At 38.0% G+C, this 17,563-nt stretch overlaps 1 protein-coding gene across 2 annotated transcripts in view; it reads left to right on the top strand.

Annotated features, from left to right (window-relative positions):
* cpne5a (copine Va) overlaps positions 1–6,393 on the top strand; it is a 64,597-nt gene extending 58,204 nt beyond the window's left edge. For both annotated transcript variants that reach the window (XM_063894534.1, XM_063894526.1), the window contains 3 exons: positions 1,539–1,596; positions 1,689–1,762; positions 2,706–6,393. In XM_063894534.1, coding sequence (XP_063750604.1) covers positions 1,539–1,596; positions 1,689–1,762; positions 2,706–2,894 — 321 coding nt within the window. In that variant the 3' untranslated portion in view covers positions 2,895–6,393. The remainder of the gene's footprint in view (positions 1–1,538; positions 1,597–1,688; positions 1,763–2,705) is intronic.
* The last annotated feature ends 11,170 nt before the right edge of the window (positions 6,394–17,563 follow it).

Raw genomic sequence — 17,563 nt, 5'->3', positions numbered from 1 at the left:
ACTTAAAGAATTGGAAGAAATTGATTGATGAGCCGATGGTTTGTAACAAAAAATAATAGTATTGACATTTATTATGAGTCGAGTCAAATAAATAGATTTGATCCGGTTGTTTAAAAACATTCAGAGATGCAGCAATATATTCCTGTCTCTATTTAAAATGTGGTTCTGTGCAGTGAGAGAATAGATGGTCAATCCAAATTTTATTTTCATTTATGAAACGCCTTTACAGTGTTCCAATCACTCAAAAGTCTTTAAGAAATAAATGCTATTATTTAACCATTCACATACACATTCATACACCCATGGCAGGGCTGCCATACAAGGTGCCAAACTGCTCATCTTCTAATGTAATTCTCACTTTCCCACAATACACACTGACATGCACGCATGCACGCACACACACACACACACACACACACACACACACACACACACACACACACACACACACACAGACACTGGAGAAGAGTAGAATATCGGCCAGCCAGAGAGCTGCAGTGAGATCCCCTGAGTGACTTTACAGTACAAGCAAAGTAACAAATGGTGTAGACTGAATAATTCAGACCGGGAAACAGAATCTGAAATGACATTTAGATATATACATATGTGGTCTTTCGCTGCTGGAAATGGGCAGACAGAATGTATGTATTTAGTGCGAGAGCAATAGGTCATGAGGAATGAACCTGGTGGAGGCAGAGGTTAAAATGGAAAAGGGGATGAAGGGGGAATAATGATAGAGAACATTGAGAAGATTGTCCTCCTTTCTCTATGTACTCCTATCTGTGACAGGCCCTCCTCTTGGGAGGCTTTTCCAGGAAAACTGACCTACTTTTACCCCTGTAAATGTATTTCCACCACAAGCATACATCATTCATTCATGCCAGAGCTATTACATTCTCCACCTCAGGACTGTGGTTTAGATTCATGCAGTTGAGAAACTTGTACACCACATACAGTGTGGAAAATCATCCTTGTTAAATCTTTGTTATTCAGTTTAACTTTTGTTCATATTGGTGTTAAATGTACAGGAAATGTAACGTTTTTATTCTGGGGTTTATAGTATTTGAAACAATTATATATTTACAAAGATCATAAATAGATAATGCAAGACTGAAGATCTTGTATATAGGATGATTTGTTGTGAATGAAGTGTTTTACTGTACATGTACATGTTGTAACCTTACAGTATGTACTTTAAATCATCATATTCCACAGTGTAAAAGCTACTTGTAAAATATGTAGATGGTTTGGTAGTAAGGTAAAATATTCTGTTATCTGCTGGATTTTGTAACAACCTCTGGGACCCTGAGCTGAATAATGCATAGATGTAATGTAATGTATTTTCTTTCAATCCCTGGACAACCATAACTATGCGACACAATGGGAAACACAGTCAGGAAAATGCTATCAGATATATTATTTTTATCTCTGGAGAAATGTTAGATTGACTTTGTAAAATGGGAAGTGTTATGAGAGAATCATACCAATAACTGGAAATGTTTCCCTAACAGACAGTGTGTTATTCTTGCTCACAACAGGCAGCTAAACTTCCCATGTCTATCATCATTGTTGGGGTTGGCCAAGCTGAGTTTGATGGTGAGATATATCATGTTCAACCTTTAGCTTTGACCCAGTGTATAACAATTATGATTCATCATCATCAAAATGTTATTGACTTTTCTCTGTAGCCATGGTTGAGCTGGATGGTGATGACATCAGGATTTCTTCTCGGGGGAAGTTGGCAGAGAGAGACATTGTTCAGGTGAGACGCTCCCGATGTTTTTCTCATACAACTTGTCACATTAGTTAAGTGTCATATTGGTATGTTTCAAACAATGCGTATAGATGGGTATGTTGGTGGTTTTCTTATTGTAAAAGAAATGTATCAAAGTCAAATGGTCTTGAAATATGTTATTTATCCTTAAGGTAGTGAGAGATCTTTACATTACTCGTTACTCGTGTGCGTTTTTGCAACATTTGCACATTCATGCTCAAAAAAGGGTAACCTATTTTAGAATGAGAGATTTTATTGACCTTATTTTTCTTCTTTAAGGACGCAGTACATACAGTAGGTTTGCTCAGAAGCTTGAATTATGGTCGTGCTGCGTTAAGGGGCCATCACATAGCTATTGAGCATTGAGATTATAAAGAGTTACTAGGACATTAAGGAATTTAAATGAAACCTCCAACACCTTTTGCCTTTCAGAATCAGACATCTAGCAAGCATATCTACATTGCATATTTTCTGACAACTGCATTCCTCACTCTCAATGACAGTAAATGAAAAATTGTACGCTGTCTTTGATACTTAATCAAGGATCTTTTGAGGCTCTACAGTCCAGCCCATATTTGACTCGACCAAAAATGAACAGTTTTCTGATTGACATGTCTCTAAATTTAGGAGTTCGGAAGAATCATTTGGCGTTTCAGGTATCTGAAGCTGTGTATCGTCAGTGTAGCAGAGATAATTAATGTCATGTAAGCAAATTAATTCACACAGGGGAAACATGATCGCTGTGGTACACCCAACGTTACTTTACAATTCAAAGATTGTATCCTGTATTTATACATTCAGTTATTTTTGATAGTTAAAAATAAACCATGAACGCATTAATTGAAGCAAAATGTGGTCTGATCTTGTATGACGAATCCGTATTCTACTGTACATGGAACATTCTTTTCATAAAGTCATATATTTCTTACAGTTTGTCCCATTTAGAGACTACATGGACCGTACAGGGAACCACGTGCTGAGCATGGCGCGGCTGGCTAAAGACGTACTTGCGGAGATCCCTGACCAATTGATATCCTACATGAAGAGTAGAGCCATTAAACCAAACCCCGTCCCACCCCCTTACTCGCTCAGCGACCAACAACAGACCAACCCTGTCTGAGCCCCACACACAGCTCCACGTTGTTGTGCGGCATAGTGGAGGTGGTCAAGAACCGGCCTTCAAAACCGTCCTTTTGGAAGATGAAAACTCTTTTAAGGCCATTACGTAAATATTAATTTGGCTTGACAAAACCATGGTAAGACTCCAATTTGTGATCATGTGATCATGGAGTGTTTTCTCTCTGCGTGCTTGAGGATGAGAGCGCTGAGAGGAGCTCGGTGTGGGAGGAGGTTTTAGTTGTTTGCTGTCAAAGTGGTGATGTAATGGATAGCAAGTAAACCCGTAGGGAGAGCCTGTTTGAAGGCGTATATATTAGAATGTGCCAGTGTGTATCATGGTTGTGATACCTTTTGGAATAGGTGTGTGTTGAACTAAGATATCATATGTAGGCCTATACTAATTTATTTTATTTATTGCAGAAATGATTTATTCCTTTGGGGGGGGGGGGGGTTTAGTGGGGATTAAAGTCATATTTTCCCTGTAGTTTTCCATCTTATATTTTGTGAGGAGTGTAATAACAATAATACCCATTTCTACTTTGATAAGGACTGTAATATAAAAGCATGGATTAAAACTATTCCACAGTTTATGGATTGTTTTCACTGATAGATCATTTTTTATTGCAAGCAGTTATGTAGGGAGCCTGCTGTAAGCTGTTTCCATAATGATTTTCAGCACTGTGTCTTATACATATTTCTAAAATGAATAATAACAGAATGCACTAATTCAGATAAAAAGCACAAAGATTACTATGGGAAATAAGCTCAAAAAACTTTTCATTAAAGGAACCAACACCTATCACAATGGAAGTAATGGAAAGGACCGCTGATGTTTTAACACATCATTTTAAAGTGGATGAAACAGGAAGAATGTTTATAAGAAAATACTATTCAGATGTATTCAAATCAACATATATTTATCATAAAAACAGTATGTTTACAGAAAATAGATGAATAATTCTATGCACATATTGCTCTCCCTGTTTCTTTGCAGAAGAAATTATAATTCATGCTGCCATAGCTCATTTGTCATCTCGCTGTTTGTGTTTACTTCCATTATATGTGTTGTGGTTACAGTTAACTGTCTGGGATTGCTCTGAAGTGAACAAAAACACTTTCAAAAGACCAATGTCAACTAATACATTTTTCCTACTCCTTAAATTGGTTTATTTCCCTCCTAAGAAAAACTAAACAATCACAAATTGTGCATGAAATATTTGGGCATTGATTGTTTCTGAAGAAAAAAACAGATCGCAAAAACCGAAACAGTTATGAGTACATCTGTTTTGAATAAGTCAATGTTTTATGAATACTTTGTTTCTGCATTATAAATGTATTGAGTGTTCACAAATTTGTTTTTACCAATGCCCAGAAGTAACAGGGTATTGAGACACCATTTAAGTACCCATTTAAGTACCTAAGACACAATTTCAATATTTAGTTTTACAATTTAATTCAAGTCAGCTGTTGATATATTCATATTTGTTCTCTGAATTATTTTCAAAGAAAGTTAAAGCCATTGTGGCTCGGTCGTGTACATCATATCTATTAATAATGGCCATTGTTTCCATAAGTATCTCTTTGTCACTCAATATCTCAATCCAAATGTGCCTATTATATGGAAACATATCCAAATTCAGTTACCCAGGTGTTATTCTGCCAGCAGCAGCAGGTCTCATGTTTAAGATGTACACACAGAAAATGTTCACGCTAAAAACTGTTGCAAGATTAGGATTCTTACACGCTGTCTTAACCAGTGTCCTGTACTTTTTATACTAACAGCTCTTCACTTAGGTTCTTTGAATTAATGAGAGTTAACAGTGTTGCTGAGCCTTGTTGTCCAATGTTTTAAAGTCAAGACTTGTTTACAACTCAACTTTGGCTGTTCACATTGCCTCATGAAAAAAGGAAAAGTTCATTTGTTTTATTTGAAAGTGATTTTAAAGTTGAGTTGTGCATTATTCAGTCTTGTTTGTACTTTATTTGAGTTTCATGGAATAATACTGGAGAACTAACGTTTACAAATGTTGTTGAGATGTTCCCACAGATTTCTCACTGTTGTTGTTACAATACTTTGTTTTGTGTTGAGAGCAAATGTGTTTATGTACCATTGTTAACTGCATAATTTCCTTTGACTCCAGTTACTTTAGTGCTCTGAGATAAGATGAAATACTATGTTACTGCAGAAACTCCAGAGGAAGTGAACTCTTCTTTCACGGGCCCAGATCCATATTTGACTTTTTTTGTTGTTCATTTTGGATGACATTTCTCCTTCAGAAACAAAGCCTTGTTTAATCTGTTGCCAAATTCAGTTGTTGTTGCAGTTGCAGTGAAATGAGGCCATTAAGTTGAACCACATAAATCACATAAATACCAGAATACCTCTACAGAAAGCCATTCAGCCAAAAGAAAATCATAAATATACATTTATTACATCTCTTATGACATATATATTCAATTCAATACTATCATTTAATGACTTGTATAGCTGTTATATATTTTGACTTTCCAAGTACTGTAAACTCTTCAAATTTCACTTCATGGGATATTAATACTAAGTCACAGGAAAATGAATGGGGACATCATTTGGCAGACATCAAAAGTCATCCTAAACATGAAGCTTGTAAACAGTGGGTGTGATAACAAACCCTTGTGAGAGTCTATAAGATAATGTGGAGTTGGCCCATGTTTGCACTTTCATTCATATTTCCTCTATTAAAACTACATGGCTTTTGAGCCCTTCTACTAAAATTATTAAAAAGAAACTATACTCCCTCCTCCATCTGGGAGTTTTCATCCACAGGGAAATTAAAAACAACTACCCTCAGTACTAAACAAATAATCAATGGAAATGAAAGGAGCACAGTAATGACACACTTATGCAATTGTGAAACAGAGTTATAATGAAATATATTTTTCAGTCTAAATGATGTCTTTCCAACAATTCAATTTGCATATTTTCTCTCCGTGGAAATGGCTTTGATTATATTTTCATTTCAAATTTTCTTTGAGGCTGAACTATTTAATTATGTACATAAGCCCCAAATGAAGAATATTCAATGCCAAAATGTGTTCAGTTGTTGAACTTAGCCTCTTTAGACAATACGTGCATGTTTGTGCCACAATGGCAGGAGGTTTGGTAGTCTACCTTTATTTCACCTGATTAGTGCATCTGCCATGTGCTTAGTTTGTTACTTGAGATGGTATTTAGAGATAACAGTCACCTCCAGCATGTTGCATCTCTGGTTTCTTTCCATTCTGTTCCTAGATGACACTTTCTGTATGGGTTGTTCTTGCCACTACTCCTGTTTTATCCCAGGTTGTTTACATACCTCTCTTGGTCTCTGACTTGCATGCTGAATAATTTCCAAACCAGGTGTTGGACATGATATTGTCGTCAAACTGTGGTTTGTGAAATGCTTTGTAATGGATTGCCTTAACTGAAGATTAATAAAATATTGATAACTTTGGCAGAATGCAAGATGAGTGTTCTGTGTGTTTAGTCGCTTTGAGATAGATCAAGTTTGCTAAGCGTTAACTTTTAACACTCAGCACACTTTTATAGGATACTTCACCAATTTAGCATGGCACTTTACACATAATAACAATGTTGGACTCTTAATGGACAATATAACTAAGTATTAAAATATATGCAAAATAACCACAGATATCATCGTATTTATTCCACATGTTTTTCCTCCTTCATGTTTTTCCAAAATGCAGTTGAGTCATAAGATTCTTAAGTTTTTAATTTAATACCACTTTTTTAAAAAATAGATTTTAAGGCAGCTCCCTCTACAGCCACAAACAGTCTCACCAACTTTTCCATGCATTAGTACTTCTAAAGTCCTGTAAACAGGGGTTGAGGGCAGGGGGAACAGGCAATCATAAAGAAAACATTACATCAAAAAAATCTGATTTAAATATTTACAGTAGGCAATGCACGTCGCTCTATGTCTTCTGTTCTTTTTGAAAGAGTCCCCATGGCCTTTGAGCATTACTTTGATTTATTTAGTCTTTAAATTACTTTTTATTAATTGTATTTTCCTAATTCATGCAGAATTTGATTATTTTAGGTTGACATAACAGAATAAATGTGTCCTGTTTTTTTTATGGTGCATGCAGTTTGCAAGAGGCTAAACTACTGCACATGGGAAGGTGACACATTATTTTTTTTCTGAAGTCAGTGACAAGTGGACCAATAGGATCCAGGAATTGGCATCTGAAATTGGATAAAAACGTATAGTAATTCTGCTGTTTGCAGTGAACTGAGAATAACCTTGAGTGAAACAGTTGTGTAAACAACCTTGTATGTGTAACATTCCCTCAGCCAAGCTCAGCTTTCTATTTTTGGATAGATCCAACTGTCAGTGAGGGATCACACATCAGTAAAGCTCCTCTCATGAGATTTATATTGTAGTTTGTTGGCTCTCAACAGGATGGTTGATATGTATGTACAAATCTATCCCCGTGAGAGACTGGTGTTTAATCAGTGATAAGCGTTGTCCTCTCGAAGAATGTCTTCCCCTTAGAAATGTGTTTTTCTCCCCCTAATGAAATGCACTGCTGACACATCAAGCAGTCCACCTGGGGAGAGGGAGACAGCAGCTGGAGCCATAAATTACGGGCCTAAGATGGAGCCAACACCTCCCTCGCAAACCCACTTACCGCCTGAACAATAACCCCTGACTGGCAGCCAGGAGGAAAATCAACAGCTAATGACATGGAATTATACCCCACTTATATGTAACGTTTCACATGTATAATGTGCAAACCATTCAAGGGAGAGTTCTGCTAAGAACTAATTACACCAATTACTCTGGAGTTCTGGCAGGAAACATTTTATAAGCCAAAGTTGATATTTAAAAACAGTCTCAGTTTTTGGGTTAAACTACGCTAACAGCTACAGTCTTTAAATCTTACTCTGGGTAACAAATCTATTGTTGAGGTTTTTAAATTTCAACAATTCTTACAATTTTAAAATTGTATTTGACGGTTACCTCATGGATTTTCCCCCATCAGCAGTATCTCAAATCTAAAACGTTATACACCTACATAAATCAGGGTCTGCATGGACATTTGGCAATGCACTAAAGCAGGGGTGTCCAAACTACGGCCCAGGGGACAAATGCGGCCCACAGGCCATTTTGAATCGGCCCTCTGCAAATTCTAAAAGTATAATGCAATATCGCCCACAAATTAAACTTCTGCTTGTTTTATATTGTACTTCTCAAATAGATATGTTCAAATATATTAATAGACCCCATTTTCAAATAAATGTAGTCATTTAGAATTTAAAACATTTTCTAACAAATCTTAGTTGATAAAAAAAACCCTATAACTTATTTCTATAACAAGCTTGAAATTGAACCTTCATATGTACTCTTATTATCAGCAATCTGAGGCTTCTGTTTTAAGGAATGAGCTGCCAATAAAATAAATGAAACCCTAAAGAGAGATGGGAGGTAGGCTGTTTTTTTCCTTAAAGCATTTTCAAGTATCGCGCATTATTCACCTACATTTAATTTGTTTTGCTAATTTATAACTTAGCTCTACTCTATTATCCTGGCTCCGCCCTCCTACGTACTTCTGCTCAATTTTCATTTCCCTTCTCTGTACAAATGAAATGTAGTACGAGAGTCTTGTAGGACCAGGCTACTAAAGTATGACATGTGTACGTCTTTTATTATTAAGTTCTTCAAGAATAAAAAGCTGATAAATAACTACAGATGGATATTAAGTTATCTAAGAAAAACTTTAAAAGCATTTGCTGCTGCTAATTTTGCAGAGCAGTGTTGTCGTAATACACTTACAGTTTGTGAATTTCCCTCTGGACTCAGCGTTTGTTTTCTATCCATTTAACATGGCAAGGAGGAAGGTGTGCAGAAGCAATTCTAACTGTAATCAGAGATCAGGGTGGACCTGTGGTTTCAGTATTGACCTGGAAACCAACCAGAACCGGATCTCTTCATGGTACATCACTGCACTGTTAAACTGCCCAATTAACAGCCTCCAGGTTCTCCAGCAGTAAGATGGGCAGTTTCCTTTCGGATGGTGGGAGCGAAAACATCCACCATTGTGTAGAGCTGAGGTCAATTGAAAACATACAGCTATTTCTCTTCAGGTTTGGATTTGGAGTAGTTTTGTTACAGCCTATAATCCTTACAGCTACCTTTACCTGTATGGTTCACCTCTCTGTTATAACCTCTCTGTTCTGCGGTTCAAAATGAACTCCACTCAGCTCGGGGCTACAACATAGGTCTCGCTCAGCAGCAGAAATGCACTCACTACCACGATTCACTTGCTGCCGCTGTATTGGCTATAAATCATCATTAGGCTACCGATAAAGCCTGATCCGAGAAAGAATGAGTGAGTTTTATAGTTCACTGTAATAGAGCCGGAGGAATGGGAAGAATGGGTTTTCATTACCACCCAATGCTGAAGTAATGTTTAGGAGATTTCTGAGATATCTGTGCAGAAGAAAATAATTCTTGTGATTAATTCTCAGGCTAGAAACACAAACATGCCTTTTTTGTCTGTTCATTTAACATTTTATTGTAGGACATACTGGATATAAGATGACATACTAAATCTTTTTTGGTCTGTTAAATTTGAATTAATGGGAATTTGCTTGTTGATCCTAAAACCAGAAATATTTCTATTTATCACATCTTCTTCCCTGAAGGGATGCAATATGGCATTAAAGCACCTCCAAAGGCAATGACTATGCACATTAAAAACACAACAAATGCAAAATGGAGAAGAGCTGAGTACCTTGAGCTGAGTGCTGACTTCTCAGAGGGGAGTCAAACATGCTGAATACCATTACCTCCTGGCAGAGTAAGCCTTATTTACTGTTTGTTGCATGCTGGAACAGCCTGTTCCCCATAAAATTGCATTCCCATTACGGACAAAACAACACTGAATTTGAAAATGTCAGAGGTTTTTATGTGATTCTACGCTAGCACACACCACGAGAACACTGAGAAGGAAAACCCACTCTGAAAACCAAGGCATGTTTAACTGACTGTGGACCGTCAATTGTATCAACTCAAACTAAACTGGAATATACAGTGGGGCAAAAAAGTATCTTCCACCAATTGTGCAAGTTCTCCCATTTAAAAAGATGAGAGAGGCCTGTAATTTTATCATAGGTATACCTCAACTATGAGAGACAAAATGAGAAAAATCACATTGTCTGATTTTTATTTTCAAATTATTGTGGAAAATAAGTATTTGGTCAATAACAAAAGTTCATCTCAATACTTTGTTATATACCCTTTGTTGGCAATGACAGAGGTCAAACGTTTTCTGTAAGTCTTCACACAGTCTTCAGGTTTTCACACACTGTTGCTGGTATTTTGGCCCATTCCTCCATGCAGATCTCCTCTAAAGCAGTGATGTTTTGGGGCTGTCGCTGGGCAACACGGACTTTCAACTCCCTCCAAAGATTTTCTATGGGGTTGAGATCTGGAGACTGGCTAGGCCTCCAGGACCTTGAAATGCTTCTTACAAAGCCACTCCTTCGTTGCCCTGGCGGTGTGTTTGGGATCATTGTCATGCTGAAAGACCCAGCCACGCTTCATCTTCAGTGCCCTTGCTGATGGAAGGAGGTTTTCACTCAAAATCTCACAATACATGGCCCCATTCATTCTTTCCTTTACACGGATCAGTCGTCCTGGTCCGTTTGCAGACAAACAGCCCCAAAGCATGATGTTTCCACCCCCATGCTTCACAGTAGGTATGGTGTTCTTTGGACGCAACTCTGCATTCTTTCTCCTCCAAACACGACGAGTTGAGTTTTTACCAAAAAGTTCTATTGTGGTTTCATCTGACCATATGACATTCTCCCAATCCTCTTCTGGATCATCCAAATGCCCTCTAGCAAACTTCAGACGGGCCTGGACATGTACTGGCTTAAGCAGGGGGACACGTCTGGAACTGCAGGATTTAAGTCCCTGGCGGCGTAGTGTGTTACTGATGGTAGCCTCTGTTACTTTGGTCCCAGCTCTCTGCAGGTCATTCACTAGGTCCCCCCGTGTGGTTCTGGGATTTTTGCTCACCGTTCTTGTGATCATTTTGACCCCACGGGGTGAGATCTTGCGTGGAGCCCCAGATCGAGGGAGATTAGCAGTGGTCTTGTATGTCTTCCATTTTCTAATGATTGCTCCCACAGTTGATTTCTTCACACCAAGCTGCTTACCTATTGCAGATTCAGTTTTCCCAGCCTGGTGCAGGTCTACAATTTTGTCTCTGGTCTCCTTTGACAGCTCTTTGGTCTTGGCCATAGGGGAGTTTGGAGTATGACTGTTTGAGGTTGTGGACAGGTGTCTTTACAGGTCTGTGAGAGCCAGAAATCTTGCTTGTTTGTAGGTGACCAAATACTTATTTTACCGAGGAATTTACCAATGAATTCATTAAAAATCCTACAATGTGATTTCCTGGATTGTTTCCCCCATTCTGTCTCTCATAGTTGAAGTATACCTATGATGAAAATTACAGGCCTCTCTCATCTTTTTAAATGGGAGAACTTGCACAATTGGTGGCTGACTAAATACTTTTTTGCCCCACTGTATTTACAGGGAAAATAAGTAATATATGAATAAAAAAGGCAATTAAAATGAATCAGCAAATGATAATTAATTTACTAATTAAAGTCATCTATTAAACAACATCCCAATGAATGTCTTTTTGTGTATTTCTGTGCTTATTTGCCCGTTTTGATGAAACAATGCTAAAATATTTACAATAAAAGTGGCATTTGTGGCACAGCTTTTTGATTACTAAATTTGTATTACAAAAGTATATATATACATTTTTTTCAATAGCTTTATTGTAATGTGACCTAGTGACAATTAGACATTATGACACTAGAATATATGACAAACCTGTTTTATTGGATTTTAGTGTATTATTATGAAAATTAAGCAGTTTCTTTCAAAAAGACTATATTCTTTCAATAGCTACCATGTCATGTGACAGGAGGACTTCTAGTTATTGGAGCATTATAGTACACTGCTAAAGAAGTAGGACACATCTTGAATAATTAAATAAAAATGTCAGCAGAAACTTATTAAGACCCTCAGTAATAGTCCAGTAAACAGTCAGATTACACTCAATTTATACATTTAAAATTAAAATGTTCTCCCTCTGAATATTTTCCAACAATCCCCTAAGACTATAAAGACCTTCACACCAACTTAATTTCATGCAAAACCAACTGCTGTAACCTCTCCAACTACTGATGCTGCCAGCAGCTATGAAGCATTTCGGCTCTGAGAAACATTAGCTGGTTGATGCTGTTTAGCAGCAGGCAGAAAAATAGACCTGCACGACCAGCCTTGTCATGCAATAAAAGGCTTTGGAGATTTTTCGGGAGTAGGTGATATTTTCAGGAGTGCTCAGATAATACTTCCTACACTGACAGCGTCTGTATCTGCTGCTTTCTTTACTGCGCCCTCTGCATTTATTTACTCAGAACCTCAGATTACCTCTTCAGTGACTCTGAGCCAGGACAGTAATCTCTTTGACTGGAGGGGAAAGAGTAGAGGAGGCAAGTTAAAGACAAAATATGAGAGGGATGAGATAATGAGAAGTGGAAGTAGAGAGGGGGGGCATCGAATGAGAGAAGAAATAGAGGCATGGGTGTGGACAGATGGTGAGAGGAGTGTAGCAAGACAGTGGAAGAGAGTATGAGGAGTACAGCAGGAAAAAGGAGGAGCCCCCCATAGGCAGGCAATGTCCTTTGAGTCATCCACAAGCCGCTGGGTCTGGGCCTGTGTAAACCAGAGACTCCCTCCTGGTCCTATGGGATATTAACAAAGAGAGAGTGATGAATGACTGCTTTTTCATGAAGAAAAATCAAGTCTCCTGCTGAATTCAAGGCTGGCTGATTGAGGCTGTTTTGATGTGAAAGAAGGTGATGAATGAGTTAGATCCGGACACTACCTCAGTGTCTTTGTAGTGATGCTTAGAAGCTGAATATTTTGCATAAACTTCATATTTTTCCCGCTGGTTATGACTGAGTATTGTGGAAAATAGTTTTTAATGATGATGAATGATGGGAAGAGTCTGAAATGATCCTTGTTCTTTGGAAGTCACAAGCAAAAACTACAATCCTTTGAAACAATTTGCTGGCATGTTTTACCTCGAATCCTTTTTTTCAGCCTTCCTCTCCAGTCCACAGAGATGTTTTGTGACTGTTGTGCTCAGTCTGATCCCTCTTACTGCTGCTCATATTTGTGTGTTAACACCCTCAGAAGACACACAAGCACATATAGTACATTGGAATATGTTTGTGTGTAAAACCCCTCACCCAAAAACACCAACAGAGGCAACAGAAATAGCTAGACTGGGAGTGCAATGATAACAGCCTCTGCTGCTGCGTGGGTGTGACACAGCTCAGTTTCATCGTTCCAACTCTCTGTGACAGAGTGCGAAAGAGGGACTGAGAGAAAAAACATTACAGAAACCAGTGGCTGTCTTTTGCCAGCACTGCTTTTCTAATATCCCCTGTACATTGCCATTGTCATTGAAAAACAGCTATAAAACTGTCACACAGTCTTATAGCTGTTGAAGTTGAAACGTAAAAAGAAATACGTACTACTATTGACTTAAAGCGAGATGAGAAAATTGCCTCAGGTTTTACAAAAATGAGGTGGATTTTCTATTCAGTTTTATTCTATTTTAAGATGTGGTAATGTGCAGTTCACTGGGTGCTGTCCATGGTGCTTAAAACCCATGTACATGGTAGGGTTGTCCGGGACTGCACATATTCCAACAACTTTGAAGTACTTGTAGTTGTTCAAATATGGTGGTCAGGTTTAATGTGTTCAAGTTCTTATGTTATTACTTAATATACGTTCATTTTATTATTGCATTCATTTTATTATGTATCTTATGTCACATTGACTAGTTACCTTAAAGCTACAAGGCTGACTGACAAGGGACATTTTCCGTTTCCCACAAGTCCATTGTTACACCACAAGTGATGCAGTAAAAAGTATACTTATACTTATGCATAAGTTAGAAATTGAGCAGAGAAGCTTGTATTGATTTATTGGTACACATATCCAGATTTTGTCACGTGAAGTAGGTATAACAGTATAAATCCAAACTTAATTAACCATACTGTAGAAAATAAGTCTTAAAATGGGAAATCCCACCCAACTACAAACTCTTCGATGTACCTGTACTGTACAAGTGCATCCGATTTGAGTTTGGTCACTTTGTATGAGCTTAAATACTACTGAAGGATTCTATGAAGGCAACCTGACCTATCAATGAAAGTTTTGGGGGACATTAGCCAAAACAGGTAGGATATGGCTGAACAATGTTCAGACCATCAGCCAAAATCTTGTTTAGATATCAATGACAGATGGATATACAATAAAAGTTGTATTTTCTTTGTGTTCCTGTCCAGTGAAATCTTACTGATACACTAAAATACATAAAGGCAAAAACCAGGTCCCCGTCTATAACACCTTCAACGGTTTTGGTGAGGTTTAATTATCCAGTGTGTGGGAGTTAGGGACATCTAGTGGTGAGGTTACAAGGCCTGAAAGGAAAGAGGTTCTAGAGTCAGAGTTGTATTTGTCTTTCCTGGGCTACTGTAAAAACATGGCCATGCAACAAGGTAGAATGTGGTCGTATGTAGCACCATTATTAAGGTAAAGAAAAGTTGATTAGTTTGAAATGTTTCAGGATATTATACACAACTAAAAACGTAGTTTTGAATATGATATATTATTTCAGATGGAAGATCCCCCTTAATCCCACACTTTGTACCTTTAAAGGGTTGAATGCCGCCCCGGCCGTGGCGCAACTGGCTGGGGCACCTGCACCGTATGCTGGCGACCCGGGTTCGATTCCCGACCCGTGGTCCTTTCCGGATCCCACCCCGACTCTCACTCCCACTTTCCTGTCACTCTCCACTGTCCTATCCGATTAAAGGCAAAAAGCCCCCAAAAAATATAAAATGTTTGAAAGAAGGGTTGAATGCCACAGGGAGCCTGGGAAGAAATAGGCTGTATACATAAAGTTTGACAGTCAACACAATAGACTTATGAACAGATCCTGTTGATATTCTGTTCGAAAAAGCGAGGGAGCTTTCTGTTTCCAACTGCAGTAGCAGCGCATCTGGAGACTCACAGTGATTTAGTGCTTCAGCACCAAGAACAGAAGCTTGATGTGCTAGCCTGTCGTTCGCATTCACTTTTTGATTTGTGGGTCATGAGGGGAACCAGATTTGAGGCCCTTGTGACAGTTGAAGAATGTTTTTAGAACTGTTGCTGTAACAGAGCTATAAATTGCACAGCAGGATGATTTATTTCATTTATTTATTTAGTTGGTAGGGACAGTGATTAACAGACAAATTGCTGTAAATAAGCCAGAGTTAGCTGCTATGCTAATTTCCATCTCTTGTCCCTAGCCAGATCTTAAAAGGCACCCTAAGATATAAAAATACATAAACTGATAACAAATAAAACAATAATTAAAAAGACATAAACACACCCTCAAACAGACACAGACAATGCACGCCTTTCACTACACCCTCTACATAAAAATTACAGCATACAGTAGGTTACAGTATGAATAAAGAAAGGAGGGAAAGAGAAGAATAACATTACATGGCTTTAAGCATTTGGTATGTGGTTACAGATATGATGTTCCCGTAATCCAAAATTTGAGTTTGCTTTTGAAAGTTGTAAGGCTGTTACACTGAGTTAATTCATTGGGCAGACTATTCCAATAATTGGTGGCTCTAATTGAGAAGGCTGTGTGTCCCGTGATCACTATTTGCCTTACGGTCCAGTGTTTTTAATGCTGGCTTATAGAGAGATTCAATTGGTTGCAAAGCTGTTTTATTAGCTTGCGACCAGCTAGTTAAGCAGTAAGAAAGGTGAGAGAAGAGCATTGCAGCCTTCATTTACAGGTATGGTCTTATGTGCCTAAAATTTGCCAGGTTAAATTTGACAGTATTGGCCACCTTTTCTCCATGTCTTTACCATAGAAAACAAAAACACCCAGCACCACATCCTGATCATGGGTGCATTTTGTTGCTAGCCTGTTTCCTAGCACTTCTTTCTATAATCGATCAGATACATGATGAGGTGAGCAGAGTCTGTGTTAATCAGATCACTGTCCTTAAGGGACATTGAGTGAATTGCAATAGTAACCTCATCCCAAAAGCAGTTTTACTTCCACTAAAAGGGCTTGGCCTTGCAGGTATCCTCGCGATTTCCACTTTGAACTAATGGTGTGTGTGAGAAATCCATTACTTTAGCCCTAATACCCTGCTGTGATGCTTGTGGGGGTATATGACACTCCATTTTGTTTCATTTCCTTCCCTCACTGCCATGGCGTCATATTCTGTCATAGTGTAAACGAAAATGCATTTTACATCTCCTTCTTTTCAAGTCACAAACATGTTTTCTGTTTTTGAGTGCACGGCCTTAAAATAGTATCTGGCACTGCAGGGAAAAATAAGGCTTTTATAAAATATGCAGGAATCTTTATGCAGATTCAGTCTGTGTTGTCTATTCCTGATTATAATTCAACCAATCTCGAGAGTACATAAGTCTGCCCCTCTTTGCTGTCGAACAAGATTACAACTGACTATTCAAAACAATCTATTCTTGTTCTCCCTATAGAGTCGGTTATGTTTATTGTGTAGGAAGATGGAGCAGCTCACTGCGGTCATCATCAATGGTGGCAACAACTGTACATTCACTTTAGTACTGTAATATATTACAATTTTGAGGTACTTTACTTGAGTACTTACATTTGCTGCTACTTTGTACTTCTACCCCACTAGTTAAACTAATGTTTTTAAATATCTTTAGTTACTTTGTAGATTTGGATTAATGATGTGAAATATAATCAACACTCAGTCATCACTTGTTTTTAAACCTGGAGTAAAATTCAACAGCTAGCCTGCAGCATAAAAGGTAACTAAAATGATCTGCACCTTTATCAGCGTTGATAAACACATTAATGCATCAATAATTATAATCAATACATTTAATATATGTTATTCTAAAAGGGGCTAATATGCATAATTAGTCATTTTACTTTTCGTACTTTAAGTATATTTATAAGCTCATACTTGAGTACTTTTACTAAGTAAGTGTAACCTTTTGAACTCAGGACTTGTACTTGTAACAGACTATTCCTACAGTCTGGTCCTACTATCATGATACAAGATCCAACAGTTAAATAAAGCTTGTAATGAAGTATTTTATCAGTGTAGCATTGATAGTTTTACAAAGGGAAATATCTGAATGCTTCCTCCACCTCTGGCCATCATTACTATTCTGACTGAGCTTGTGGCTGATAGTTAGTGCCAGATGTCCCTCCTCCTCCTCCTCCATGCAGGGATACCCCATACAGCAGCCGGCCATTCATCCGTTATGAGCACATGAGGAGACTCCTGTTGGCAGCTTATGTCAATCTGACAACCCGCTGATGGTGACTTTATGATGTCTCAGCATGATACCACAGAGACAACTTTCTCAAAGCAAAGCCTAACGGGATGCGTTACAATCAATGCGCTCTAAAAAATATGTATGGAGCTGGATCTATTGTACTGTTTGTTTGGAGCAGTTGTTGTGGGAAGTAATGAAGGAGATGTTCACTGTATAACAGCAAATAAGTGAGTCTTTAGCAAGC

The sequence above is a fragment of the Eleginops maclovinus genome, chromosome 1 (genome assembly GCF_036324505.1).
Source record: "Eleginops maclovinus isolate JMC-PN-2008 ecotype Puerto Natales chromosome 1, JC_Emac_rtc_rv5, whole genome shotgun sequence".
Classification (NCBI taxonomy): domain Eukaryota; kingdom Metazoa; phylum Chordata; class Actinopteri; order Perciformes; family Eleginopidae; genus Eleginops; species Eleginops maclovinus.
The sequence above is the reverse complement of the archived record's forward strand: the minus strand, read 5'-3'. Positions and strand labels throughout refer to the sequence as shown.